Source organism: Camelus ferus, chromosome 32 (genome assembly GCF_009834535.1).
Source record: "Camelus ferus isolate YT-003-E chromosome 32, BCGSAC_Cfer_1.0, whole genome shotgun sequence".
NCBI lineage: Eukaryota > Metazoa > Chordata > Mammalia > Artiodactyla > Camelidae > Camelus > Camelus ferus.
In genome coordinates, this window is record NC_045727.1 from 10629561 (window position 1) to 10655530 (window position 25970).

The 25970-nt window shown below is 59.8% G+C and overlaps 2 protein-coding genes across 8 annotated transcripts; one reads left to right on the plus strand and one right to left on the minus strand.

The window, feature by feature from the left end:
- Positions 1-349: 349 nt before the first annotated feature.
- On the minus strand, positions 350-19703 carry SMPD4 (sphingomyelin phosphodiesterase 4). 3 transcript variants are annotated; one of them, XM_032472108.1, is made up of 20 exons: positions 19571-19703; positions 16443-16526; positions 15131-15217; positions 14239-14381; positions 14027-14102; positions 13426-13534; positions 13267-13319; positions 12607-12758; positions 10786-10918; positions 8855-8926; positions 6405-6491; positions 4426-4571; positions 3929-4019; positions 3551-3651; positions 3000-3163; positions 2637-2842; positions 2199-2432; positions 1973-2104; positions 1753-1881; positions 350-1681 (listed from the first exon to the last, which is right to left on the minus strand). In XM_032472108.1, the coding sequence occupies exons 1-20, from the start codon at positions 19643-19645 to the stop codon at positions 1352-1354; spliced, it is 2604 nt and encodes an 867-aa protein (XP_032327999.1). In that variant the 5' UTR covers positions 19646-19703; the 3' UTR covers positions 350-1351. The 3 variants fall into 3 exon arrangements, with proteins under 3 accessions (XP_032327999.1, XP_014409649.1, XP_032328001.1); XM_032472110.1 differs by lacking the exon at positions 6405-6491 and having other exon boundaries at positions 1352-1681; XM_014554163.2 differs by lacking the exons at positions 14239-14381; positions 16443-16526; positions 19571-19703 and having other exon boundaries at positions 15131-15205.
- Positions 19025-25701, plus strand: MZT2B (mitotic spindle organizing protein 2B). Of its 5 annotated transcripts, XR_004316762.1 has the most exons (5): positions 20061-20311; positions 20397-20545; positions 21347-21526; positions 22081-22201; positions 22853-23030. XR_004316762.1 is itself a non-coding variant. In XM_032472135.1 (4 exons), the coding sequence occupies exons 1-4, from the start codon at positions 19603-19605 to the stop codon at positions 25601-25603; spliced, it is 606 nt and encodes a 201-aa protein (XP_032328026.1). In that variant the 5' UTR covers positions 19025-19602; the 3' UTR covers positions 25604-25701. The 5 variants fall into 5 exon arrangements, 4 of the variants coding, with proteins under 4 accessions (XP_032328026.1, XP_032328025.1, XP_032328027.1 ...); XM_032472135.1 differs by lacking the exons at positions 20061-20311; positions 22081-22201; positions 22853-23030 and adding exons at positions 19025-19721; positions 25446-25701; XM_032472134.1 differs by lacking the exons at positions 22081-22201; positions 22853-23030 and adding an exon at positions 25446-25701.
- Positions 25702-25970: the final 269 nt, after the last annotated feature.

The window sequence follows — 25970 nt, forward strand, 5'->3', positions numbered from 1 at the left end:
CCAAAGCAACTGGCCTATCCAGGGAAAAAGGGCCTCTAATGTTCAGGCCAGATGCCCCCGTGGGCTCAGGTCCCGGCTCCCATGTGACCCTCCAGAACCATAGGAAGGGTGTCGCTCATCCCGGCATCCCAGCTCCTCGTGCTGACCCCATCTGACCTGTCCAGTGGAAGGCAAGCTTCTCACGGCTCAGACCCCACCAGGGGCCGGGACCCTGCGGGGCTGCCCTTTCCCACCAAGGTGCTTCCGGGTCACACCCACTGGGGGTGCCCAGCAGCCACCCCTGCTGCCCAGAGTGAGCAGGGACCTGTGTAGGATGCCACCTCAGGGTGGAGCCCAGGCACCACACGACTTGGGACTAAGAATGGGTTTATTCAGATCCGTGGTTGGTTACAAGTTTGGTTGGTTTTTGGTCACAGGCCCCAAATGCCATCAGGGTTTACATCAAAATACAAAGCCCAACATTTATGGTTTTAAAACTTAAAAAAACCACCTGCCAAAAACAAAGGCTTTTAAAAATGACAGTTGAACTGTTGTCCCCCAAGGGTTGTCTGTACAGTGAAAGGTGCGCTGACTTGCTGTGAGGATAACTCACAGTGAATAGGTAACTGTCGTGCACTTCGAATATTTACATGCTACCAAAAGGTTGCTGTGTCTGTAACCACTTGACTTTGTCTCCGACCCTCTCTGGTTGTAGGCCGGAAGCCAGCACCCTGCCACGCCCCCTCCGCCTGCCCACAGGACCAGGGTCCACACAGACAAGGCAGTGACCTGCTTGATGGCTCAGGGCCGGAAGGGAGGTGCAGGCAGGCCCTGACCCACGGAGCGTCTGTGCTCCGGGAGGGTCTCTTCCCCAGAAAAGCAGACGTGTGGCCCAGACTTGGAGCTGCTGGGAGCACGTGGAGGAGGGTGGCCCTTGCTTTGCCAAATGCGACAAAATGAGCTTTAAAACCCAGAATCGGAAGAGAACCACCATGCTTTCTTAGGTGTCTCTTTTAGGGCTGGTTCTCCTCTGGAGCCAGAGGTGGGCTGCTGCCTTGGTGTCACACTGCCCACTTGAGGTCAGTGAGGGCTGAGGCCAAAGGCACCCTGAGCTCCTCGGCGTCACGAGTGAAAGGAGAAAGGCCGCTCATGGCGGGGCCTCCGGGAAAGGCCCACAGCCAGCAGGCTGTCTGTCTGCCCAACACTGCCCGTCCTGCAGGGCTCATGGCCTGTGGACACAGCTCCCTCCCTGCCTAGCCTTCCAGGTTCTCCCAGATGGTTCCGAGGCTGCAGGAAATGCCGCTGGGGTGAAGGTGACAGGTCTGGGGCTCCAGCAGCCTAGGGGAACCCGGGAACAGCAGCTGGGCAGCAGTCAGGGCTGGTGCAGCTTGCCGCGCTCGGCCAGCAGCGTCATGGCCAGGGCATAGAGGACGTAGCCGAGTGTGAGGAGCAGGGTGCAGAGCAGGGGCCCGACGCAGAACAGAGAGGCCACGAAGAAGGCCAGCAGAAGGGACAGCAGCGTCCGGTAGCTGCCCAGGAAGCGCAGGCTGAGCCGGGGGCCCCGGGCACGGCTGGCTGCCCGCCCCCGCCCCACGGGGCTCAGCAGGTGCCTGTCCGACAGCCCGGGCTCCAGGAGGTGGTAGCGACAGAAGCTGCCGAGGAAGTCAGCCCGCGAGCATAGGGCTGCCATCTGGCCTGCGAACTAGAAAGAGACGGCTACGCTGGCGGGCGCTCCCCAGGTGGGCGGGCTGGGGCGCGGGCAACCCCACTCACCCTGCGGTTGATGGCGGAGGAGAGCCGGAACAGCAGGCGGACCAGGCTGGCGACCTCATAGCTGCGGATGGGCTGCAGCTCCGAGTCCCCCTGGTACTCGACCTCGAAGCGCCTCAGGCCGTTGATGATCTGAAAGCAGCAGGCATGAGCCCAGGACTGCCTGGTGCTGCAGCCTCTGCCTCGGTGAGGGTGGGGGTGGGGGCGCAGGACGTGGCCTCACCTGGTACCGGCCCAGCGGCGTCAGGATGAGCCCGTCCTCACCCACGATGCAGTCTGGCAGCTGCTTCTTGCCGCTCTCATCCTGGGTCGTCCCCAGGGCGAGCGTGAGCTGAGCCAGCTGGGCCTCGCTGAGCTGTCGGGAGAAACCTGCTCTCAGTTTCCACGGGAGGGAGTGCACCACCCCCGCCCACCGCTGGGCCTCAAACACGGGCGGGCCCAGGGCGTACCCGGAACACCTGGCACAGGCACTCCAGGGCCTTCTCCAGGTACTCATCTGTCTTGCGGACGCTGTCCTGCCCCATCTCGTCCAGGTCGTTGGCTGGGTAGGAGCCGTTGGGGTCCGCGGGGCCGAAGCCCAGCCAGGACAGGAAGGAGCGGCTGGCCGTGCTCTCCCCGTACTGGTCGGAGAGGGACTTGGCGGTCTGCTTGGCCTGCGTGATGAGCTGGGCCAGGCGCAGCACCTGCGGGCGGGCGGGCGTTCAGGCACCCGGCCCCCAGTGACCACAGGATGAAATTTAAAGACTAAGGTGCACTTTCTAACAGATGTTACCTCTACGAGAAGACAATTCAAGTGCCCACCCCAGCCCCCATCGTCCCTCTTTTCTGAAATGCCTGCGCCTCCTGGGCTCACAGTCCCAGAGCCCAGCTGGGCCCGGTGCACTCACCAGCGTCCGGACCTCGGGCCCGAACATTGGGGTGTACTTGCAGTCCTGGCCCTCCAGGCTGTACACGTGGCTCTTCACCTTGAAGGAGGTGTCACTGATGGCTGGTGGCCACGAGGACAGGAAGCTGCCGGTGAGCGCGGGTGCCGTGAAGAGGCGGTGCTGGCGGTGGGGGATGCCAAGCTCGGGCTCCAGGAACAGCTGCTCACCTGGAAGGCGGGATGGAGTCTGGCTTCCACTCCAAGGGCGCAGAGCACGCGGCCCCCCCGCAGCTTCTGAGCAGAGTGCGCACTAGGACTAGGGTCCCGAGGGGCGGAGACTGTGCAGTGTGCCCCCCTCCCACCGCCCCTGTTGGTGGCACCTCACCTCGCTGGATCATCTCGGCCAGGCTGGGCTGAGCGAAGACCTTGGCCACTCGGAAGACCATGAGTGCGTTCTTGGGGCTGACTAGGTCGGTGCGCAGCGCACGGCTCAGGAAGCCCAGGAAGAGCTTGGTGTACAGGAGCAGGTTGTCCTGCACGAAGGGCGCCCTGGGGGCCAGGCGGGCATCAAATAGGGGCTGAGGAGCGACAGAGAACCAGACGACAGAACCCTCCCCAGGATGAGGCCCTTTCTGAGGACCAAGGCTGAGTGTTGAAGGTTGGCCAGGGCCCTGGGGGTGCACAGGGGAGTCCAGGAGGGGGTGTGCAATGGAAGCCTGGGGGTGGGCCCAATGCAGAGCTGGCAAGGAAGGGCTGAGGGGCAGTTTGCCTCAGATGACGTGGCAAAGGGACAGAAGGACAGAAACTCCCGCTGCTCCCCTAGGAGATCCATCCTGGGGCCCAGGCAAGACGCCCCCACCAGCAGGACCTCAGGGAGGAGCCCCAGGAGGCCCGACGCAGGTGCCCCCAGGGGCGGGGGATGGCTGCTGGGCTCACCATCGCTCCGACACACTCCGGGCCTGGCTGTCGCTGCTCTGAGCCTGCTTCTCAGGCGCGTACCTCCAGGGCTGCAGGTAGCTCAGCCACATCTCCAAGACCTGGGGAAATGCGTGGGCTGGTAGGTGGTGCCCAGGTGGATATGGGAGGACCTGTGTACCCTCAGGACACCTGGCCCTTCAGAACAGATCACCCAGCACGCTTCCCCCACCAGAGGGAGGGAACCTGCCCTGCATGAACAGCTGAGTTCAAGGTCGGGACTGGCAGGACCCCCAAACGGACAGAACAGTGCACCCACCAAGGCCTCCCTCCCTCGTCTGCACCGGACCTCCCTCACCAGGGCACACAGAGGGCAGAGGCAAGGGGCCGACAACTCACAGCTCGGAAGGATGCGTCCAGGGGCCAGTGGCCGAAGCAGTGCTGCAGGAAGAGGTAGAGCTTCTGCTGGACAAACCTGGGGATGGCGGCCCTGCAGGGGAAGGGAGCGGTGGGCAGGGTCACCTCACAGCCCGGCCATGCAGGGGGAGTGCCAGGCACCCCTGGGGTCAAGGACCTCTGTTCTAGCCCCATTCCTCAGAGAAAGAATCCGAGGTTCAGAAAGTTGGAGTATGTCTCGAGGACACAGCATGCATGTGGCTGACCCAGTGAGCCCCTGAGCCGGGCTCAGCCACACCAGTTGCCCGCTCTGCTGGACCCTGGTGGCTTGGGAGTCAGGCCCCTATCCTCCCCCGCCTGGGGAGGGAGCAGCACAAAGCTGAGCCTGCCTTCTTTCCACAGGGGAGGAAGGGGAAAGAGGGCGAAGAGACAGAGCCTCTCCCAGGCTGGCCTGGAGGCAAAGCAGCCTGAGGGGCAGCCAGGAGGGCAAGGGGACGCACCGTTTAAACTCCTCCAGAGGGCTAGCGGCATGGGAGTGGGCGGAGGGGGAGGCCTGCTCGGGCCGCAGGCTGTTGGCGAAGGCATGCAGGTGTTTCAGCAGCAGCCGCACCACCAGCACGTGCTCCTCCGTAGGCATGAAGGACTCCTGGGGGTGGGGGGGCATTAGCACCGGGCACGCCGCCCCGGCCCTCCTCTCCCCCAACAGGACCTGAGAGCCACAAGGTGCCCCTACCCGGCCACTAGAGCAGAAGCTCTGCCAAGTTCCTCTCGGAGCCCTGCACACCCCTTCGTAGTGCTTCCGAGGGCGGCTTGGGCCACTGCTGCCGCCCAGGTCCGCGAGGACCAGCAGCAAGGGTTTCACCCGTGTTTCACCAGGACCTGGACCCAGGGTCCCCACCCACCGCCCAGGTGTAGTGCAGAGGGCTCTCAGCCCCCCGGCTTCCCCTTTCCAGGTGAACCCCTCCCATCTGCCCACCTCGCCCCTTGTGGACCTGGGGTCAACACAACCACCTCAATCCTGTGAGCAGAACTCTGGATCCATGAGTCCAGTAGGACTTTTGAGACCTGGACCCAACGGAGGACTCGTGGGAAGGCAGGACCCGTGGCTGCCGGCTTCCGGCGTCCAGACCGACCCACTCCTCTCCCTGCACTCGTTGCCCCCAAGGGGCTTTGACAGACTTGTAGGAGCTCTTGGCAGCCTCACCCCCATGTGAGCATAGCTGGGACTGGTGCAGGCCCGGCCTCCAGCCCAGGAAGCCTTGCTCCAAGCTCCAGGGCCCCGTCCAAGTGGCCTCCCTGTAACAGAAATGCCTCCACAGCCCGAGGGCGGGAGATAACTTTCTTCTGAAAGTTACGTCTACACAATGAGTCTGCAGTGTTTTGGGGAAGACACTTCAATAGTAATAAAAGACCACCAGGCTTCGGTGCCAGGCAGAATGCAGCTCCATTCCTGGCCCCGCGCTCCTCTCTTCCAGGTTTCCAGGGGCCAGGCTCCCTGCCGCACGGCCCAGCAACTGCAATGAAGCCCTGCTGGACTGTTTTCTCTCCATGCTATCAGGTCAAAACACTGTGCGTCTAGCTCACCTTCCTGAGACCTGTGCCCCCAGGAGCCTCTGGCCACAGCTGCACATGCCTCTGCCACAGGCACTTTCCCAGGCCCTCCTCACGGGCCGGCCTCCGGCTGCGGAGGTGAAGGCAGGGAACTTGCTCTTAGCTGGGTGAGGACGTCCCCAGCAGAGCCTGGAGTGGCACCCCATTTTGCAAGAGGCCTGCCCACGTGGACCCTTCTGGAACATTCCCTCCCCTCACTGCAGCTGCTGCTTCTGCACAGGAATGGAGCATGATTTGTCATCTGTTCTCAAGTAGGGGGAACCAGACAGAGCCCTGGCCGTGCGCACAGCTCCAGACAGGTTTCCACCCAGACTTCCCAGCGGTCACGGCCTGGAGCAGCAAACTTCCAGATCCCGCTGGCCCTAAACACCCTGCAGTTCTGAACTCCAACTTGCTGACCTCAAATCTGTCACTGGTCACTTCTGCCTAAACAGACTGCAACCTCCATGAGGTCACCGAGCACAGGTCCACTAGAGGCTAGGGCTGTGCCACCCATGCGCCCCGGGCCTCCCGTCCTCGGCCAGTTTCCATGTCTAGGCCTGTCTGCGGGGAGAGCCGGGCCGCTGCAAAGGCCACACTATTTTGCCCCCTTGAACCAGGGCCAAGCACGGAGCCCGGCACTGAGGCATTGTGACACCTTGGCTGGCTTGAGGTTGGGCCAGGCAGCTTCGGTGACCCCATAGCCAGGTGGGCCCTGCCTTACTCCGTCACGTGGCCACGCACCCCATACCCAGATCACCCCTCCGCATGCGGGCCTGGCTCTGCAGCACCCCAGCCAGCTCCTCGCATTACCACGGCACGGACGTGTGCTCTAGGGCTTATACCACAGGGCAGGGGTCAAAGGGAACAAAACCAGAGCGGCCAGTACTTGGTGGGCGTGGAGGGCCTGGAGGCTGGGTTGGGCAGGGCTGTGGAGGGCGCTGCAGACACTGAGTCGGTAGTGCAGAACCTCCAGCTGAGAGACGCAGCAGAGGAGAGGACGGGAGGGGGAAGGAGGAGGGGAGAGAGAGAAACAAGTGAGAGGGAGCCCAGAGGTAGGGAGAAAAAACAAAAAACAAAAACAAAAGCACATCAGTGAAAATCCAAACCAGCACAGCCCTGCAGCCTCAGGCCCCCAAGGCTCTCCCCTCCGGACCCTCAGGGTCCCTGCGGCAGCCCGCAGGGCGCCTCCCTGGGCCACGCTGCCAGTCACCAAGGCCCATGGCTTGGACTTTGAGAGGCCAGTTCTAGACGGAGGCCTCTGTTCAGAAGAGAAAAATGTCAATTATTGGACTTCTTAGGTTGTCCAGAGAAGAAATTTATCAACATGTGACGTGATCAATTCTGAGACCCAACAGTGCCCCCTCCTGAAAGACTCTCTGCACAGGCTCAGCGCCCCACGTCCCAGAAATGGTTAAAGGTGGCGCCAACACTCACTGGTCCTGAGTCTAGGGAGACCAGCCTCGTCCTCATATGTAGAGCCTCTCCTCAGTCCCCAGGGCGGGAGCCCCTGAGACGCTGGCCACACACACCCAGAGGCAGCTGGAACCCTGAGGCCGGGACCCTCCACCCCACCTCCCCACAGCAACACAGCCTACAGAAGCAGCCCCCTCAGCCAAGCACAGCCAGAGCCGTCCCCAGCACACAGCCCGCCCCGCGAGGGCCAGGCCTCCGCCTGGGTGCCATGCTTCCCCGGGAGAGGCTGGAGAGACAGGCACAGCCAGAGACACGCAGGGCCAGGGCGGGAGGGGCATGGCCAGGAGGTGCTGGCCCTTCATGCCTTCCTCTGGGCCAGACCCGGGGCTCAGCCCTACTCTCAGCAAGGAACTGGGGAGACCACGGTCCCCCTTGGGTCCCAGCCCTGGCCTGTGGCCATCCTTCCTGCCCACCAGGAGCCCCACTCAGGATATAGCACATGCCCGGGACCCAGCTCAGCCACGGACGCATTGAGGACGAGCTGTATCCCTGCATCTGGAAAACCAGGGAAGCAGTGGCCCCAGGGTGACACCCAGCTGGCAAGGGTTTCTGGATTTCCACAAGGCACAGGGCAGGCCTGGAGAGACAGCAGGGGCCTCGGACCAAGCTGCTGCTCCCGGCTTCCCACACACCCCACTCTCTCAGGTTTTGTTTTTCTGTCTCAACAGGAGGCAAAGGGCAGCTGGGTGCCTGGCAGAGCCGTCGTGGTCCCCCAGCCCCACCAGTCACTCTGAGCAGCTCTCAGAGACCAGGGGAAGCAGGGGACAGCCCCTCACGTTTGGACGCGGATCCCCCAGGACATGCAGCCCGGAAGGCCTCTGGCTGGCAGGTCTACTGCTAAAGACTGAAGCAGTGAGCTTCCTGGGGCTCAGCGGCCTCAGCCTCCATGAGACCAAGCCGCACACGGGGGCTGAGTGAGCCTCCTGGACCCCGCGGGGAAGGCAGCCCCGGCCACGGAGTACCAGCAGGAACACGCAGCAAGCCCACTTTGGAAGCAGGCAGGGCAGGGCAAGCGCTTTGTGACCGGAGAGGCCCGGTTGCAGTCCGGGCTCCCCCTGAAGGAGACTGGGGCACCCCACACCGGGACAGCAGCACTGGGGGCCGTGCCCCACCCTCCATGTGGCTGGGCAGAGCGCTGGGACTGTGGGCCCGGCTGCTGCGTGAGCAGAACCACCGCCTCCCCGGGAATCAGAGGGAAGGGTACAGGCCACTGCTCTCAGTTTGAACCCACAGACTCTTTAACTCTTGAGGAAGCTCTGGAGAGCTCCATCTGGTGGTGGAGAAAGCAGGCTGAAGAGCAAACTGATGCCCAGGAAGTGTGGCCCGAAGTCTCACAGGGTGTGGTCTGGGCGCCGCTGCCTCTCACTGATAGAACTGCTCCACCCAGACTGGTCCAGGGGCCTGGGGGCCCGGGGACAGCAACTCGGGAGGGTGCCAGGGACTCCACACCTCTGCACACAGGGGAGCAGCCCAGAAAGGAACGGGGGAAGGCGAGGAGGAGGAGGAGACAGGCCAGGCCACGTGCAGGAGGGTGTCAGACCCAACCCACCATCAAGGGGGCCGCCAGGCACCACCTCGGCAGGAAAGCAGAGGCACTGTGATGGCAGAGGGGACAGCCCCGGACATGACTCCTAGAGGCCTCTGAGGCTCCCACATCCCGGAGCACGAGCACAACCTCACCGGTCCCTGCTGCCAGGGAAGGGCTCTGCAAGTAGCCCGGGGAGGCCCCCTAGAGGCCAGGCCTCCAGCTGCCAGGGTGCAAGCCCAGCGCCCAGCACCAGGCCCGGCAGCGCAGCATCCGAGGGGAGCATGAGGACCACGGGGGCCAGAGCAGGAGGCAAGAGGGAAAGGCGGGGAACCTACCTTGGCGTGTGGGGACTGCATCTTCTGGTACATCTCCAAGGAGTAATGATGAAGCCACATCTCAACAAAAACCTGCAGAAGAGCATTAGTTGGTCAAAGGATCTCTGAGCAGGGCCTCAAGACCACGCCGTGGGGGAAAAGAACAGTCTTCTGAACAAATGCTGCTGGGAAAGCAGGAACTCCCCGCTCCAGTGAGGGCGGGCGGGCCCTCACCTCACATCATAAACAAGGAACAACTCAAAATGGATCAGACACCTAAATAAAAGCGCCAAAACTATAAAACTTTCAAACGAAAGCATGGGACAATGCTTCACAACACTGGATTTGGCAATGATTTCTCAGATATGACTCCGAAAGCACAGGCAACAAAGGGAAAAAATTGACAAGTTGGACTTCATGAAAATTAAAACCTTTGTGCATCAAAAGACACTATATACATAATAAGAAGGCAGACCACACACTGGGGGAAAACATTTGCAACTCAAGTATCTGACAAAAGGTTAATATCCAGAATATAGATAAGGTCTGAACTCTAACAACAAAAAACCAATCCAATTCGAAAATGGGCGAAGGGCTCGAAGAGACATCTCTCCAAGCAGATACACATGTGGACACGAGGCCCATAAGGACGGGAAATGCTGCTCAACACGGCACACCACCAGGGCAGAGCGAGTCCTGACCACAACCATATCCAACCTCCTGCCCATCAGGACGGCTACAGTCAAAAACCAGAAAATAACGGGTGTGGCGAGGAGGTGGGGAAATTGGACCCCTGAGCACTGGCTGGTGGGACATCCAAAATGGGGCAGCATGGGGATCCTCAAAAAATTTAGTAGAATTATCACCCAGTCCAGCAACTCCACTTCTTAAGTACACTCAAAAGAACTGAAAGCAGGGTCTTAAAGAGGTATCTGCACACCCGTGTTCACAGCAGCACTATTCACAACAGCCAAGAGGTGGAAGCAACCCCCAGTGTCCACCACATGCACAGATAAACAAAATGCTCTATACGCACACACAGCTCCACCAGGGAAGGAAGCTGAACGTGCCACGCCATGGAGGAACCTTGGAGACACCAGGCTAAGTGACACCGATCACTCGTCAGGAGCAAAGCACCACATGATCCCACTCACACAGGTTCCCCGAGGAGCCAGGTGCACAGGGACATAGATGGTGGCTGCTGGGGGCTGGCGGGAGGGGAGTGAGGAGCCACTGCTTGACAGGCATAGTTCCCGAGATCCATCAAGACAACCCAAGTACAACCACACGCTTTAAAATAGTTAAGGCTTAAATTTTACATGTATTTTATCATAATTCAAAAAAAGAAAACTAGGACCCCATCTTACCCACACCCCAGGCTCTCAACAATGCTGGTGGCTACACACTCAGCCCCAGAAGCTGGCACCAGAACTAGTGGAGTCTCTCCTGGCGCCGCAGGAGAGCCTGGAGCCCCAGGAGGGCGGACACGGGCCTGCCGCCTCCGCTGGGAGCCCCTGAGCTGAGGGGATGCGGCCTGCCAACTAGGGGAGGCCCTCCCCAGGCATGTCCTAAAGATGCTGCTGCCGCAGAACTTAGCACCCACACGACAGTGATCACGGGAAACCTCCCCAACCACACGGGAGTGCTCAGAGAGGCGGGGTGCGCTGGGGAGAGGTTCACAGGAGCCACTAGCCAGAAAGACAGAGCAGCAATCACATCACGAGAAAAACAAAACAGGGCTCTGTGGAGACGCTCCGGGGTGAAGACACTGCAAGTGACACACGCGTGAGACAGGTGGCAAGCTCCTCCTCGTCTGCTTCCAATGTCACAGCAGAGACACTAACGACTGAGAGCCGCCTCGACTGAGGGGGGTCTCCAGGCCTCTGCCCCCACGTGGGCGGCAGCTGAGCAGTTTATGTGGATCAGAGCAAAGAAGGGCCGCCGTGGCTCACCTGGAGCAGCGTCTCTGACCTCCAGATTTCGTGGGAGGCGGGGTCTGCGTTCACGGACGTCTGGTGAGAGATGTGTCGCTTCAGGAGACTGGTGTGATGCAGGCCGTAGGAGGCAAAAGGCACGGCTGGCGTCCTGAGGGAGACCGAGGAACGGGTGTAACGGGGTGATCTGGACCTCAGCCCCGGCTGCACTGACAAGCACACCCCATGGGGCCCTCCGGTGACCCCTGAGCCCCCATGGGTACGTGTGAATGAACAGCCAGAAGAGAAAAGCCTTCCTTCCAAAGTGCCTGTGACCACACGCAGCAGTCATGAAACTAGGAAACCACCCCTACTCACAGCTGATTTGGCTGAGGACCACCGGGGGCCGCCGGCACTGTGACAGTGGCATGGGCTCATGTCTTCCCACTGAATCGCCCTGGCTAATTAACTGAGGGCCAAAGTGTTTATCTAACTTTACGGTAGGAAAACCTGGCTGTTACCTCCTTGGCTCCAACGCCGGCGGTAATGGGGCTCATGGATGCCACTGCTAGGCCCCCCGCCCAACGCACAACCTGGGCCTCACCACGAGCAAACACCCGGGACCCCAGGTTGAGGGTATTCTGCACATACCCAGCTGTCAAAGTCAGGAAAAGCCCCAGGACCCTTTCAGACCAAAGGGGACCAGAGGGACAGCCGCATGCAGGGAGCGACCCTGCCTGGATCCCGGCTGCATAACAGTCCCAAGTGGTTGAAACTTGAGTGGGGTCTGGGGACTAGATGGTGGCCCGGCAGCAACCCCACCTCGCTGATTTGGGCAAAAGTGAGGAGGTCAGGAGAATGCAAATGCTTTCAGAAAACACTCAGATGTTAAAAGGCAATGGGCACTGTGTCTGTAACTCAAAAGACCCAGGAAAAAGACATACAGATAAAGAGAGAATAAAACAACTCGGAAACCAACTGGGTGAAGGGCCTGTGAATGTTCTTCTACACACGTAGCAACTTTCAAAATCTGAAATTACATGTTAAAACAAGCAAACCAGATCAGGCCCAGAAAACCTCTGGCAGCTGAATTCTGCCTGAGAGCGTGTGATCTGCCTGCCTGAGCCCTCGGCTGCAGCCTCTCCCCCTTCCGTGCCCTCTCCACTCTCCTCCTTGCAAGCCCCTTCCCTCAGGGGCATCTGTCCACTAGAGTTTGGGGCAGTGGCAGGGCATGTGCCAGCAGGTGTGGGTGGGCCGGCACTTGCAGAAGAGCCTGCCCATAGCCTCTCAGGCAGGAAGGAGGCGGGCTAGCGGGGCTGGAGGTCAGGGGAGCACAGGCAGCAGCTGCCGGGGCACAAAGGTCTCCTGGGGTGAGTCAGCCAAAAGCTCACCCTCAGACCGAGGCAGGCTGTGCTCCCCTCCTGCTCAGAGGCACAGAAGGCTCCTGACCCCGGGGCCCCTGGCTCAGCAAAGACCTGGGCCTGGGTTCCTACTAGTCTTATTCCCAAGCAGGTTGACCCTCTGGGGCCTGCTCGCAAGGCCTTTCTCTCCAAACCATCAGCCCTGGGTGTAGGCAGGGCTGTCATGAACAGAACACAGAGCCAGGCCCTCAAGGTGGCCACAGGACCTGCCGCTTCTGGGATGATCACTGAAAACCAAAACATGCCCATGCTAGGGCAGGAGGAGCTGGGGAACCTCAGGCAGAAGAAAAACTGGAGAGCTCTGGATAGAGTGGCACCGCTGTCCCCACGGACGCCCTCCGACCCAGCCATGCCCCAGTGGAAGGACCAGGCCTTAACCAGCTGTGGGACAGGCCATCTCAGGTGCTGGCCCAGGGCCAGGGGAGCTGGGGAGCCTTACCTGGGAGCTGGTGAGGGTCTGGGCCCCCCCGGGCTGGAGGAGAGTGGGGGGAGCACGCTGCCTTCCGTGGGCAGGAACCATGACAGGTACCTGTCCACCAGGACGAAATAGGCGCAGTCTGAAGTGCGGACGTGGAGGGCCCCGGGCAGCGGCTGGGGAAAGAACTTGTCTTAGAGTGCGGCCCTGGGCGCCGCCCCAGCAACTACAAGGCTCAACTCCTAATGCACAGAGGATACAGAATGTGTCCCCAAGGCCGGCTCAAGCACCCAGGGCAGTATTAGGAGGGAGTCTCCCAACACAAAGGGCCTGAGTGGACCCCCTAGTCCTGGCCAGCCTGTGCACCCACCACTAGACATCCACCTCGCCCCATGCCCAGCGAGCACCTCCTGCAGGAAGCCTCCCTGGCCGCCACTCAGGGTGATCGGACACCCCACATCGCCCGCCAAGTCTGCCCCCCAGCCTGTCCTCAGTAAGTGAGGATGCCTGAAGGGCAAAGGCTGGAGGAGCAGTGGGGACGCGGATAAAGGAGGCGGTGGAAGGAGAAGGAAGAGGGAGGCAGGCTGGCAGCTGGTGTGGGCCCCTCCCCTGCTCCCTTGCCCTGTGTGAAAACAGGAGCTGTGGGCCAGGGGCCCGCACTGCGCTGAGGCGCCCCTCTCATACCTTCTGAGTGATGAGGCTCAAAGCAAAGAAGAACATGTAATACTCGAACGGGTCTGAGGGCTGAGTCAGGAGGCAAACGTCAGGGCCGTTGGGCCGCCCCACCTGGCGCCACCATGCTGGCCACCTGGCCTCCCCACCCGCAGGGCCGACAAAGGATACTGAGGGCCAGGTGCAGGCCAAGGCCCCCGGCCGGGGGGAACTGCACCTTGTTGTGGTACAGAGGGCTGTCGGGGAGCACGCGTTCCTGGATGGACGCCTTCACGGGGCCCTGCAGAGACAGGGAGGGGGCTGGGGGCGGGCTCCGCATGGCACCCTACATGCAGGGCGGCCCAAGGGAGGCTGCCGAGGAAACCAGCATGCAGACCCTGCCTGTGGGAGCCGCGCTGTCCTCTGCATAGCACTCAAGCGGAGAAGCCTTTACCCCGAACCCCTGCTTCCATCCTCACAGACCCGCCTGGTGGGGCAGCAGCCGACCCCCTAGCCCAACATGCACGTGGCGACCCCATCTCCTTTGGTTCTCATACCCACCCCGCCTCCCACCCCTTAATCTGCCCCCACGGGACTGGGGACTTGCAAAAACAAAGCAACCGGTCACATGGCCCTGCCACTCAGCCAGAAGCCAAGCGGGCCCTCCCGCTGGCCAAGTCTGAATGACCCACTGTCACAGCCCCTTTGAGCCCCTGCCCACCCACCACCGCTGCAGCTGCCCCCATGGAGGGTGCTCCACCCAAGCCCGGCTCTCACTGCACGGCTGACTCACAGGCAGGTAAGAGACGGGGAAGTCAAACTTATAGTCCTCAGCTTGAAGTTTATAGACCAACTTCATCATCGGGCCACTGAACGTGAAAACAAAAACAGGCAAATGAACCACAAACCATCTTGCTTTGACTGTTCCTTAGCTTGGAGAAACAGCAAATAAAAGTGAGATCCTCCTGAGGGAGCATCCAGCCCCACATGGCTGAGCCTCCCTACCCGGGGTCTAGAAACTCCATGGCGATGGTGTGCTCCACAGGGTTCACCCGGCCCTGCAGGCAGCGGAGGTTCCACCCGACCAGAACACCGTCCAAGCTGCCAAAAATGCTCTCCACCAGCCACGGGAACACGGCGTGCAACTCCTGAAATAGTGGGCAGTGAGGCTCGGGCAGGTTCCCCGAGCACCGGTGCCCACCACCCACCTCCCTCACTGGCCCTGGTCTGCAGACCCACCCACGGCACCCACAGGACCAGCTCTGGATTCTTTCGCCGTGGTTACGCAGCTCACTAAGCAGCGCTCCTTACAATAAACCAAGCAGTGATTAAAAGGTTTTTTTTTAAATGCTGGAAACTTCTGCTCTTAAGAGAGCTTTATGGAAAAGGATGGCACCATTCTTCCTCAGAGCAAGCCCTGGACTTCTGGCCATCCTCATCCAGGCCGGCCTCCTGGAATTACTTGCACTTACTCTCTGACGATTCTGGGTATGACGTAAACACGCGATTTCTGCACTTACATCAGGGTTCCTCGACCGTGGCACTGCCGACATTTTGGGCTGATCACGTCTCTGTTGTGGGGGCTGTGCTGTGCACTGGGGGATGGTTACTGGCATGCCTGGCCTCTACCAACTCGATGACAGTAGTACCACCCCCGTGTGACAACTAAAAATGCCTGCAGACACTGCCGAGTGTCCCACATGGGACAGAAGCACCCATGCTTAAGAGACTCTGGTCGAGATGATCATGTGGCTGAATGTGTCACAAATGTGACAGTCACAATACGGGGTCAGGCCTCTCTGTGGGGCAATGCTCAGAAATGGAAATCAGGGACTGTAATAAGGTCTTTCAGGGAGTGGATGAGACACACCCCAAAGAGACGGCAGCAGGGCTGTACCTTTGCTGGAAAGTCCTCAATGACTTTAACCAAGTCTTGGCACCGCTGTGCAAAGGGCTTATTGATAGAGTCAGCTTTCAGGCTGGCCTGGAAGACAGGAGAAACCCCCAAAAGTGAGTGCACTTGTCTTGCAGCTTTTGCTGATATTCTGGCTCGACTCAAAACTGAAATCCAAGTGATGGGCAGGAGTGAGACACACACCACTGCCTGACCACCCAGCACCTCCCATGTTAGTTGTGCCTAAGGGAGGTGTCCAGGGGAGGCCGGGTCCTGGCTTGCTCCCAACACCCCTGACCAGCCTCTGCAGTTACCCCAGAACACTGTACATCATCAGAGCAGAACTCACCTCCACCCAATCCCCCAGCAGGGGGCTGGCCCCCTTCTCAATCCAGGGTGCTCACATCAATTAGAAATTTCCCCCAGGACTGACCGCCCACGATTTACAGCATGGTGATCGTGAGCCGTAGTGTCCAGCCCAGACAGGGGATGCTTGCTGTCACTGGCCCTCTTACCCCAGATGTCCTGTATCCGTTACCTTCAGAGACAGGGCGGGATAAAAACTACAGGTGGCTTCAGCCAAGTGCTGACGCTGATCACGAAGGTGATGGAGAAGCCAGGAAACATTCAGGACAAGAAATAGGGAACTCTAGCCCAGGTAAGGGGCATGGGGGACAACATGTATTGTGACTACACAAAGAAGCCTCTGTGCAAACAGATGAATATCAGCAGGAAATGCCAGATTTTTACCCAAGAGAGCTTTGCCCAAGGATACCTACGGCCCTGTCCCTCTCCAAAAGAGGGTGGGGTCTGCAGCGCCTCAGTGAGAGGCAGAGACCGGGCTGTGTAGGCCTGGGTCAGATCTGTTGGCTCTAGAGGGAGCACCGAGGAAGAATGTCCACAAAATGTATCTTCTGGGAACTGAAACTGGAAATGTTCATCACTGAGACGTGCCTCACTGTGCCTCTAGGCAAGTTTAACACCAGCGCAGCTCTGGCCGTCCTGGCTCAGTGGGCCTTCCATTTTGCACTGACAACAGTTACGGTCATCAGGATGCCTCACTTCCGTGTGAGGATTTACATGAAGACTTGGGTGTACATCCTGTCACTTGTCCCACTCTACACCCTGGAAACAGGAAAGGGCCCCTGAATCGACTCAGCTTGTAGGTGAGAAAGCCAGGGCTCAGCGGCTGAGTAAACCCGAGGTCCTGCACCACAGAAAGCAGTGCCAAGCCCATGACTCTAATCCATGTCCAGTGCTATTTCCACCACATGCCCCAAAAACAAGCACTGGTGAGCTCTCGGTGAATTCTTACCAGCAGGAAGCTGGGTTGCTGCGGGTGAGGGAATGCCATGGGAGCCTCCTGGGGAGCGTTGAAAGCATCCGACTTATAAAACCACTGTGGAAAGAAAGACAAAGACAAAACCTCAGCATCTGCCACAGAGCGGGAGACCGCATCGCTTCACACGGCGGGAACATGTACACAACCTAACACACACTGCGCTGCCAAGCCCCGTGCTTTACAGAGATGCTGTTCACAAGTGGCCGGCTCCAGAGCCACGTCTGCGGGGATGAGCCCTGGGGGACACTAGGGGACACTTCTACAGCACTCGCCACATGCCCGGCCTGGTTCCAAGGGCTCTCAGTGTGTTTGTCATTTAATCCACAGCGGTAGGCAGAATTCTAAAGACTCCTGTCCTGGTTATTCAAACATTCCTCTAGGTACTGCTGTGAAGGGATTTGCAGATATGATTAAAGTCTCAAGTCAGAGAACCATAAGACACAGAGCCATCCTGGCTGATTGCCAGAAAGGAGACGGGGACCTGAGTTCTACAATTCCAAAGAACTGGCTCCGACCAGCAACCTGAATAAGCTTGAAAGCAGATTCTTCTCAAGAGCCTCCAAGTAAGAGCAAAGCCCGCCAACACCCTGACTTCAGCTTTGTGAGACCCTAAGCAGAGAACCCAGCTGAGCCTGCATTTCCGAAACATAACCACAAGATGACAGATGCATGCAGCTTTAAGTGGCAAAATATGTTAAGCGAAAAAAGAAAATGCATCCTCACAACAACCCTAGAAAGTCAGTCCAGGTAAGGAAATGTGGGTAGAGAGAAGGTAAGTAACTTGCCCTCAGCCAGCTGGTAAGTGGCAGAGCCAAGGTTCAGCTGCACAATGCCCCCACAGATCTCTCAGACACAGGTGGACACATCTCCGTACCACCTGTGCCCTCAGAGAATGAAGGGAGGGGATGAGCAAGCTTCACCAATGAGCCTCTGAAGGGGCCATCAGAAAGCCAGAGGAGCTCTCCAGAATCCTACCTCTGCGGCCCCAGGTCAGAAACTGAAAATACCCAGACTCGGACTGAGCGAGAGGAAGCATGCAAGTCCCACCAGTGGGCTGCCTATGGCTTTCTGGGCACATCTCTGCCCACCGCCCAGGCACGGGCACTGAGGTGGCTACAGGGATGGAGAGTTCAGGGGAGCTGTGCAGGCAGCTGAGAGGCTGAGAGGAGACACGCATGTCAGCCACTTGGCACCATGAACACCTCCTGATGAGACTGAGCAGAACCCTGTGCCCCCTGCCTAGTACAAAGGCCCCTCCATGTCCCCTGCCTTGTTTGTAGAAAAGCTGAAGTCTCCCAGGCCTCCCTGAGCCACAGAAGAGTAGGCTCAAGCACTGAGTGATCAGGACAGTAGAGTCACAGAATCTTCCAGTGTCTGATGCACATTCCCAAGTTGTTTCACGGACACCGCAACTGCCACCAGAGTTGGTGCATTACATATATAACTGCATGACAACCAGACTGCAGCCGTGACAGGAGATGCTCCATCTGTGGCTGGCACAATTCCAAGAACTGGCCTCAAGTGAATGGGGCTGACACTATTGCTCATAATAACCTGTATCTCTGTGTGCAGTAGAACCAGTGCGGTTTGCTCTGCCTGGACACACGAGCAGGCAGCTAACACTGTCGGCAGAGATGCAACAGAAACACGTGGACGTCCTCCACTCTGAGAACCCAGAGCCCTGTGAATGAAGCATGAAGGAGTTCCAGGAGATGGACTTTCGCTCCTGACCCCACAGGAACAGAATGGTGTCTGACAGTGGGGCTTTGTAAGCGGCTCTTTTGCCCCTTTCCTGTTTGTCTATTTCTGTTCCCCTAAAACCCTAATTACAGAAACGAGACCACTCCTGGCTTCTGCTCTAGTGAATGCACACAATGCCTCACCTAACCTGTCGATTACTTTCCTAGATTAGAAGAGACAGGAATGAAAACTTCAGTAGTTAAAAGGATGACTGGCTCTCCACCTGCAGCTTTCCCCTCAGCAGTTCTGCAGGCGGACCACACGGGCTAGGTAACACCTGGGGAAGGATCACCAGGAGTCAGCTAGTCTGCACGCGGTGGAAAATGACACAGAACCTAACTCCCTGCCTTGATTTGCTGAGATTCCTTCCTCTTTTTCCCTTTAAAAACTCTCAGGGCTGAGCAGAATCTTTGAAGCTGGTTCTGGAACACAAGTTGGCCTTCTCCCCAGATTGCCTGTCTTCAGATTAAGCAACTTTTCTTTTCTTCCCACACATACCTCTGGAGTACTGGCCTTTCTGTGGTGAGCAGGCGAACCTGAGCTCAGTAAAACTAACTTTGTTCAACTCTTGATTAAATCATCAGTTTCGGTTTTAAGACATTAAAAACAAAAAAACGCTTCAGTCCTGAACCAAGTGGTCAAGGGAATACTCCAAAACTATCAAAGCAGCATAAAATCCTAAACTGTTGGCATAAAGGCGGAGCTTTAGAGATGATGAGGTGAAAACTGCTCCCGTTCAAAGGAAGCTTTTCAGAGGCATCGGCTGAAGGACGCCAAACCAGGCGGGGTTCGGGGAGAGAGCAGCACCTCTCCGCCCTTGCTCTCCGCGCGCCCCTCTGCGCTGTACACCAAGCCCTCGCTTCCTCCCGCCACGTCAACACCCACCGCCTTCAGGAGCGGCTTCCGACCGGGTGTCGCGGTTTGTCCACGGGAGCCTCCGCCCCGTCGGCGCCATTCTTTGCAAGACCTTCCTCTGGACGCGCGCTGGAAGCAGGGTGCGCTCCCGCCCGCCCCGTGAAATGAGCACCGGGCCCGCAAGTCCCAGATGAGTTAACTGAGCCTCCGCAAAGCCAGCCCGCACGGGGAGAAAGCGTCGGGCGGGGACCCACTCCCGATCTCCCCCACGCCGCTTGCTGAGCCCCGAGCACTCTCTCCTCCACTCGTTCAGCGAACGTTAACCGAGCGCCCACCGGGGCGGCGAGGCGCGCGGGAAGGCGGCAGGAAGGCGCAGGCCAGCCCTTGGCTCCTCCGCCGGCTGACCCGAGGCCCGGGGCTCGCGTAGGAACGGGGAAGGCTACGGCGGAGGTCCGGGGTGGCCGCCGGAACGAGGGGCCCGACCGCGCGCGACTCCCGCCACTCACCTGAGGGACCCATAGCGCTGCTCGACTCAGGAATGGAGGCCGCCATTCGGCTACCCAGCGCCGAAATGTCGTCATCAAGCTGCGCGTGGCGTCACGTCCCCTGGCCAGGCGGGAAATGCCCCGCCACTTCTTCGGGAGGCTACCTTAAAAGGCGCGTGAGCAAAGCAAGCCCCGCGGAATTGTGGGCCTACCCAACAACCTCGGGGAGCGCTTGCGCAGTGGAGGCAGCCAGGTCAGGGAGCTCGCGTGCGCGTAAGAGGCGCCGTGCGTTACGGCCGCGAGGAGCTCCCCCTACCGGGAGCCGGCGCGGAACCGTCACAGGCTGGGCCGGACCGGCACTTATTAAGCGTTCAGTGTATGCCAGGAGCTGCGCTGGGGGCGCCACCTCAGAGGGCACGCAGGGGCGCCCTGTCGCCGAGGAGCGGGTCTCCGCCACTGCCCGGGCCCGATTCTGAGCGCCGAATGGCGGGGCCGCTGCGGGGAGGCAAGCACGCGGCTGGCCGGTAGAGGGCGCGGCGAGGCGGGGACCGGACCGGGCGCGGGGACCGGGCGGCGTGCACTCTCCGCAGCCGCTCAGATGGCGGCGCAGGGCGCGGGACCGGGGCCGGGGGCGCCCCCGGGGCTGGAGGCGGTTCTGCAGAAGCTGGCGCTGCGGCGGAAGAAGGTGCTGAGTGCCGAGGAGATGGAGTTGTTCGAGCTGGCGCAGGCGGCGGGCGGTGCCATGGACCCCGACGTGTTCAAGTGAGCGCGCCAGGCGGAGCCGAGGCCCCGGGGGGCGGCCGGCCCAGGCGAGGTGGGCTCACCGGGCTGCGTCTGTTCTCGCCAGGATCCTGGTGGACCTGCTCAAGCTGAACGTGGCGCCCCTCGCCGTCTTCCAGATGCTCAAGTCCATGTGCGCCGGGCAGAGGCTGACGAGTGAGCCCCAGGACCCCGCGGCCGTGCCCCTGTCCGCGTCCAGCGTGCCCGAGACCCGAGGTCAGAGATAGGCCCGGGCGGCGGGGAGGGATGGGAGACGGGAGGTGGGCAGCGCCCTGCACAGCGCGGGCTTGACCCTGAGTATCCAGGCCTTTCTGTTGGTCTTCTGACAGGTCCCGCTGGGCCCATCCAAGGGCTGGCCCCTCGTACCTCAGTTCTGACTTCGCTACAACCCCTGAGGGTGCACGTCCAGATCAGGGTGCAGGGTGGGTGCCCCAGGGTGGCCCAAGCAGTCTAGGCCTTGACTGGGACTTTGGCGACCCCAGCCCCTTTGCACCTCCACACTAATGTCTTCATCTCACAAACGTGGGAACAAGGCAGCTTTGGTTTCTGTCCTTGCGGCATGTACAGCCTCTACCAAAGTCCTCAGGGAACAGGGTAGCAGAGACCTTCCTTCTGCCGCCTCGTCCATACCCCTCCGCGGCCCAGGTCCTGCCCAGGAGTCTGCAGGATGGGCTCAGCCTGGACGCCTCCGGCTGGCAGGGGGCAGAGGCCTGAGGGGCCTCTTCAGTCTGGGGATCATGGCTAGGGATGCACAGGTGCTGCTGACCAGCGTGTCGTGATGGAGCGCTTATCTTCGCCATGTGTCGCTTCTGCTCCCAGTTTCAGAAACCATCTGAAATGCAGCAGAACCTCCAGGCCAGCCCCTTGGCCAGAAGCGTCCTGAGAAGGCCTTGACGCTGGGGCGGAGGGCAGCCTGGCTCTGTGGGTGGGAGTACTGAAAGGCCGTGGGCCCTGGAGTTCAGGCCTCCTCACTGATGGACACTGTCTCCTCTCTTTGTGTCTCTCTCTGAATTCTAGAGGCCTCCTTTCTCTCTGCCAAGAACTGTACCCCCCCTGCAAGGCCCTCCTTTTCCTCGGCCCCACAGCCTGCGGCCTCTCCGGTCCTGCTCCGCGGCCCAGCTGCCACGCACTCACCTCTCTCTCCAGGGCCCCCCGGTTCCCTCCGGTTCTCTTGCTGCCTGTTCTCTCCTTTTGCAGGTTGCGTTTATTAGTTTATCTCTGGGGGTTGGTGATCTCTCCGGTTTCCATGGAAACTGCTATGGCCTCAGAGAACCAGAGCAGCTTGGAGCTGCGGGGGCAGGACCTGGGGGGCCACCCTGCTGTGCAGCTTGGAGACCGCGGACATGATTTCACAGCTCAGCTTATTAGAGACAGCTGCAATGCTCCCAGGAGGGCTGACCACCCCTCTCCCCAGAGGCTAACGCTGCTGCTGAGACTTGGGCTCTGCAGAGGTGCCCCGCCACCCTGGCTGGGGAGGACGATGACACGAGAGGAGCGGGGAAGAGGCAGCGTAGTGTGCTGAGGTGGGAGAGACTCTTTGGCCTCTTAGATGCTGTCACCCCCCTAGACTGGCAGCCTGGAGGGTCAGACTGTGGGTCCCCTCTCCTACCTGCTTCCTGAGCAGGGGTGCCTTCTAGGCACTGCCAGGTGCAATGAAGCTGGGGCCCCAGAGCCAGGAGCATGTGAAGGCGTGAGAGCCCAGGAGTGCTCCAGCTGCCCCCTCCCAGGTGTCACCCACCTTACCATTCCAGGTTTGCTTGGAGCTTGGGCCAGGGGATGAAGGAGCCAAGGGGCAGGTGGTGCAGGCCGCCAGCAGGAGCCGGGCCTGAGCTGCAGCCTGAGGAGAGGGAGAGAGGAGGGTGTGGTCAACAGGTGTGTTGGGGTGCCAGGCTGGGAGGTGGGGAGGAAGCCCAGGCCAGGGTCAAGAGAGGTGTGGAGTGCTGGGCCCCACGGGCTCGTTCTTGAGCACTCAGGCCTTGGGTCCTGGATGGAGAGGCCCAGTGGGGGCAGAGGGCAGATGAGGGTGCAGAGGCTGAGAGGCAGAGGCCACCAATGAGACCGAGATCCCCGAGGCTGCACGTCACAGCACCTGTCCACCCAGAGCTCTGGTCACCTGCTAATGGCAGGACCCGGGGTGGAGAACGTATGGAGCGCTGTCAGAGAGCAATGGGGGATGTTGGTGGCCTAGGATGATGGTGGACATTTAGGAATGTTGGGGCCATTGGCCTTCAGGTCTCTACAAAAGTGGGGTAGGGTTGCTCCACACCAAGGGCCAGAGCCGCATTCAGGGGCTTGGGTCTCTGGATCCCTGTCCCTGGCCTCCATGTGGCCTATGGGGGCTGTCAAGCTCACTCATTTCTTTTTAATTTTTTTTTATCAAGCTCACTCATTTCTGCCCTTTCCTGGCAGAGAAGGGGGGCACAGAGGACCCTTAGAGCACAGAGGAGTAATGCTTGTCTTGGGGTGGGGATAGAGTTAATAAGGAAAGATAGGTTCAACTGAGTGTTCTCTGTTAACATTTAGGGAAACCATGTGTTTTAAAAAGAGGTGCCCCAGAAAGTGGAAGGTGGAGTTCGGTGGGCAGAGCCCGAGGACAGTTGCACCAGAAGGAACTGGAACACCTCTTGAATGATTTTTATTCTGATTACGTGCTAAAGTGATATATTGGGTGTTTGAGGTTAATTAAAATATTTAAGTTAGTTTTCTGTTTCCTTTGCTTGTTAACATGGCTCCTAGGAAGTCGGAGGCCTCACAGCCCATCTCTAGGTGCAGCACCACTGCAGGGCACTCAGGACAGGCTTCTCCCTACCTCCACATCGCTGGGCGTGTGCCTGGCGGGGTCGCAGGGCACATCCACGTGGGGATCACCTCCCCAGAAATGAGAGCTGAGCTAAGGGTTAATGTGCACGTGTGCAATCCGCCTTGTGCGTCAGTCTTTGTTGTTGTCTTCTGTACATGTTCTGGAGACACTGATTAAGCCCCTGCTGTGTGCTTTCCAAAGCCTGGCCTGCCTACCTGCCCTGGCACCAGACCCTGCCAGTCAGCCTTCCAGACTGCAGTGCCCAGAGGGGGCTCATTCCTCACGACACGCCCCCCTGGCCCTCCCACACAACATGCCTCGTGTCCAAGTCACTGGGCAGCCTGCTGGCCTGTGACTGCACCACAGGGAGCACCCACCACAGGAGAAAGGCGCCCTGGTGGGAGAAAGGGTTTTATCATGCTCGTTCTGCCCAGCCCTACAGCAGAGTGAGCAGGGGCCCTGAGGCCACTCCAAATGTAAATGGCAGAGTGGGCCCCCCGAGTCATGGAGGCTGGTGTTTGGGGATTCTGCTTCACTGGGGTCGTAGAACACAGTGCCCATGGCTGGTTTCAGGGGAAGGAGGGTAAACCGGACTGTCTTTAATGTTCAGTGACCCTTGTCTGTCTTTGATCCTTAAGAGGGCCCCTCAGGAGTCAGGCCTGGGAGCATGCCACCCCCACCCCCACCCCGGCCTGCAGTCACCTTTGGCCCAGCCTCACTCTCCAGTCCAGTCCACCTGACCCCAGTAACCCCACACAGGTGACACGGGGAGCCTGAGTGGGTCTCCCCAGCAGCCCCAGAAGCACACAATTCCTGAAGGGTTCCAGGAATCAGCTGGACAAATGGTCTACTCCCATGGTTAGGTGGTTTTCTTAGCACCTTCTATGACTCAGAGGCCATTGGTTTCTTACTTCCAGGGTTTATTGCCCTTGTCAGATTTAAAGATGAGTATTATTCTCATCTTTGAGTGACCAGAGGTGTCCTGGTCGTTACAGCGAGGGGAGGGGAGCTGACAGGTGTGCGGGCCAAGGCACAGCTGGCTGCAGAGTGAGGCCAGGGCTGGGACCCACCCTGTCAGTACGTGGGGTCTTGGCCTGAGCTGTGCTTTGGGGCGCCCGGGCACCCAGGTTGGGTGCTGGGCTACCACAGACCTGATTGTCCCAGCCCGCCTGGGGAGGGCACTCCTGTGTTGGGATTCACTGTGGGGCAGTGGGGCCGGGGCACTCACAGGACCAGGCAGTGGGGACCAGAACACTGGCAGTTGTACCAGGGGTCATGTGGGGTGGCAGTCCACTCTGTTTTGGGAGTCACTGATGGGCAGAGCTGGCCTGGCTTCTCCCCACCTGCTCCTGTCTGCGCCCCCTTGGCTCTGGGTAACCCATTACCACATCGTTACTGCATCTGCATAGAACCCAGTACACACAGGCTCTCCAGGGGAAGCCCAGGGAGGCAAGGCAGGGCTCCCCAGTCCACCACAGCACAGACCCCCTGCTTGCCGAGGAAGAACCTGCAGTCTCCTAAGGGCCATCCTGGCCCTGCAGGAGTCGGGGGGGGGGGGTGGATTCTGTGAGGAACCTGTGTCTCGGGTGCAGAGCTCTCCCTTGGCCCACAAGGTGATGGACAGTGAAGCAAATGACTTAACAGGCCCCTAGGAAGCCCCATCACATCTTCTCTCCAAGAACTCGTGGTTCCCTGTTGCAGCTCTTGACTAAGAACTGGGGGGTGGGGGGTCCGGCAGGGGGCACACAGCCTGGTCAGCCGTGGGAACAAAGGGGGACAGCCCAGGCTGAGGTAGGCCCGGCGTGGATGGACCATGACCCAGGCACATTTGTCCCCTGGGGTTCCTGTCCATCTCACTGCGATGCATCAACACCCCGAGCCCAGGAAGCCACTGCTTTACAGTGAGCTCCCACCCTGGTGTGGCTGTGGATCTGGCTGCCTTCACAACGGAGGGAGACCAGAGGTGGCAAATTGGCAGCGGAGGCTGTGTTCTGTACCTGAGGTGACACGCCCTGGACAAGAGGCCCTCTTGCTGAGCATCTGCAGAAAACTGAGGGAAGAGGGAGGAAAATAGGAGCTTCCAAGCTCCAAATCCAGGAGCCTTCCTGATGTGCTGTGTGTCATTAGTGTGACAGATCAGATGGGGACAGGATGGCCGGGAGGAGGAGGTGCCGGGGGCAGCCTTGGCGGGGTCGGCACGCTGAGCTTCCCCACGCTGCTCCCGGCCCAGGCCGCCTGGAGCCTCCAACACGGACACTGGAGGCTGCAAGTGTGTCCTCTGCCCCAGTAGCTGATGACGGTGCTCTGTCTGCTCAGGGAGGAGCAAGGGCAGCGGAGCGCTCGGCGGAGGCCCCACGCGGGCAGAACGCAGTGGCCGGGAAGGATCCAGCCAGAGGATGCCCCGCCAGCCCAGCGCCACCAGGTTGCCCAAGGCAGGCGGGCCAGGGAAGAGCCCAACGCGGAGCAGCACCTGAGCTCAGGGGGATGTCTCACGCCCCCACCGCGGGCCTGCTGGCCTCTTGCATGGACTTACCTGTTGTTTCCTCCAGTCGGTAATAAACTGAAAAACTGAGGGGCTGTTTGAGATGTTTTCTGTCACCTTCTGAATATATTAAGGCACAAAGATTTAGACTTAGTTCTGTATGCTGGTCCAAGTCACGCTTCAAACCAACCAAGTGACTTTGACCAATGACCCCAACTTCCTGGACCGCATTCTGGGGCCAGAGAGAAAACGTCTGTATTACCAAGTCCTTCACGGAGTCAGAACGTCTTGCTTCAAGGAAAGGTTGGGTGTTTGCAAAGGCCGCCCCCAGGGTGCTCAGGTGCTGCAGGGCTGGGCAC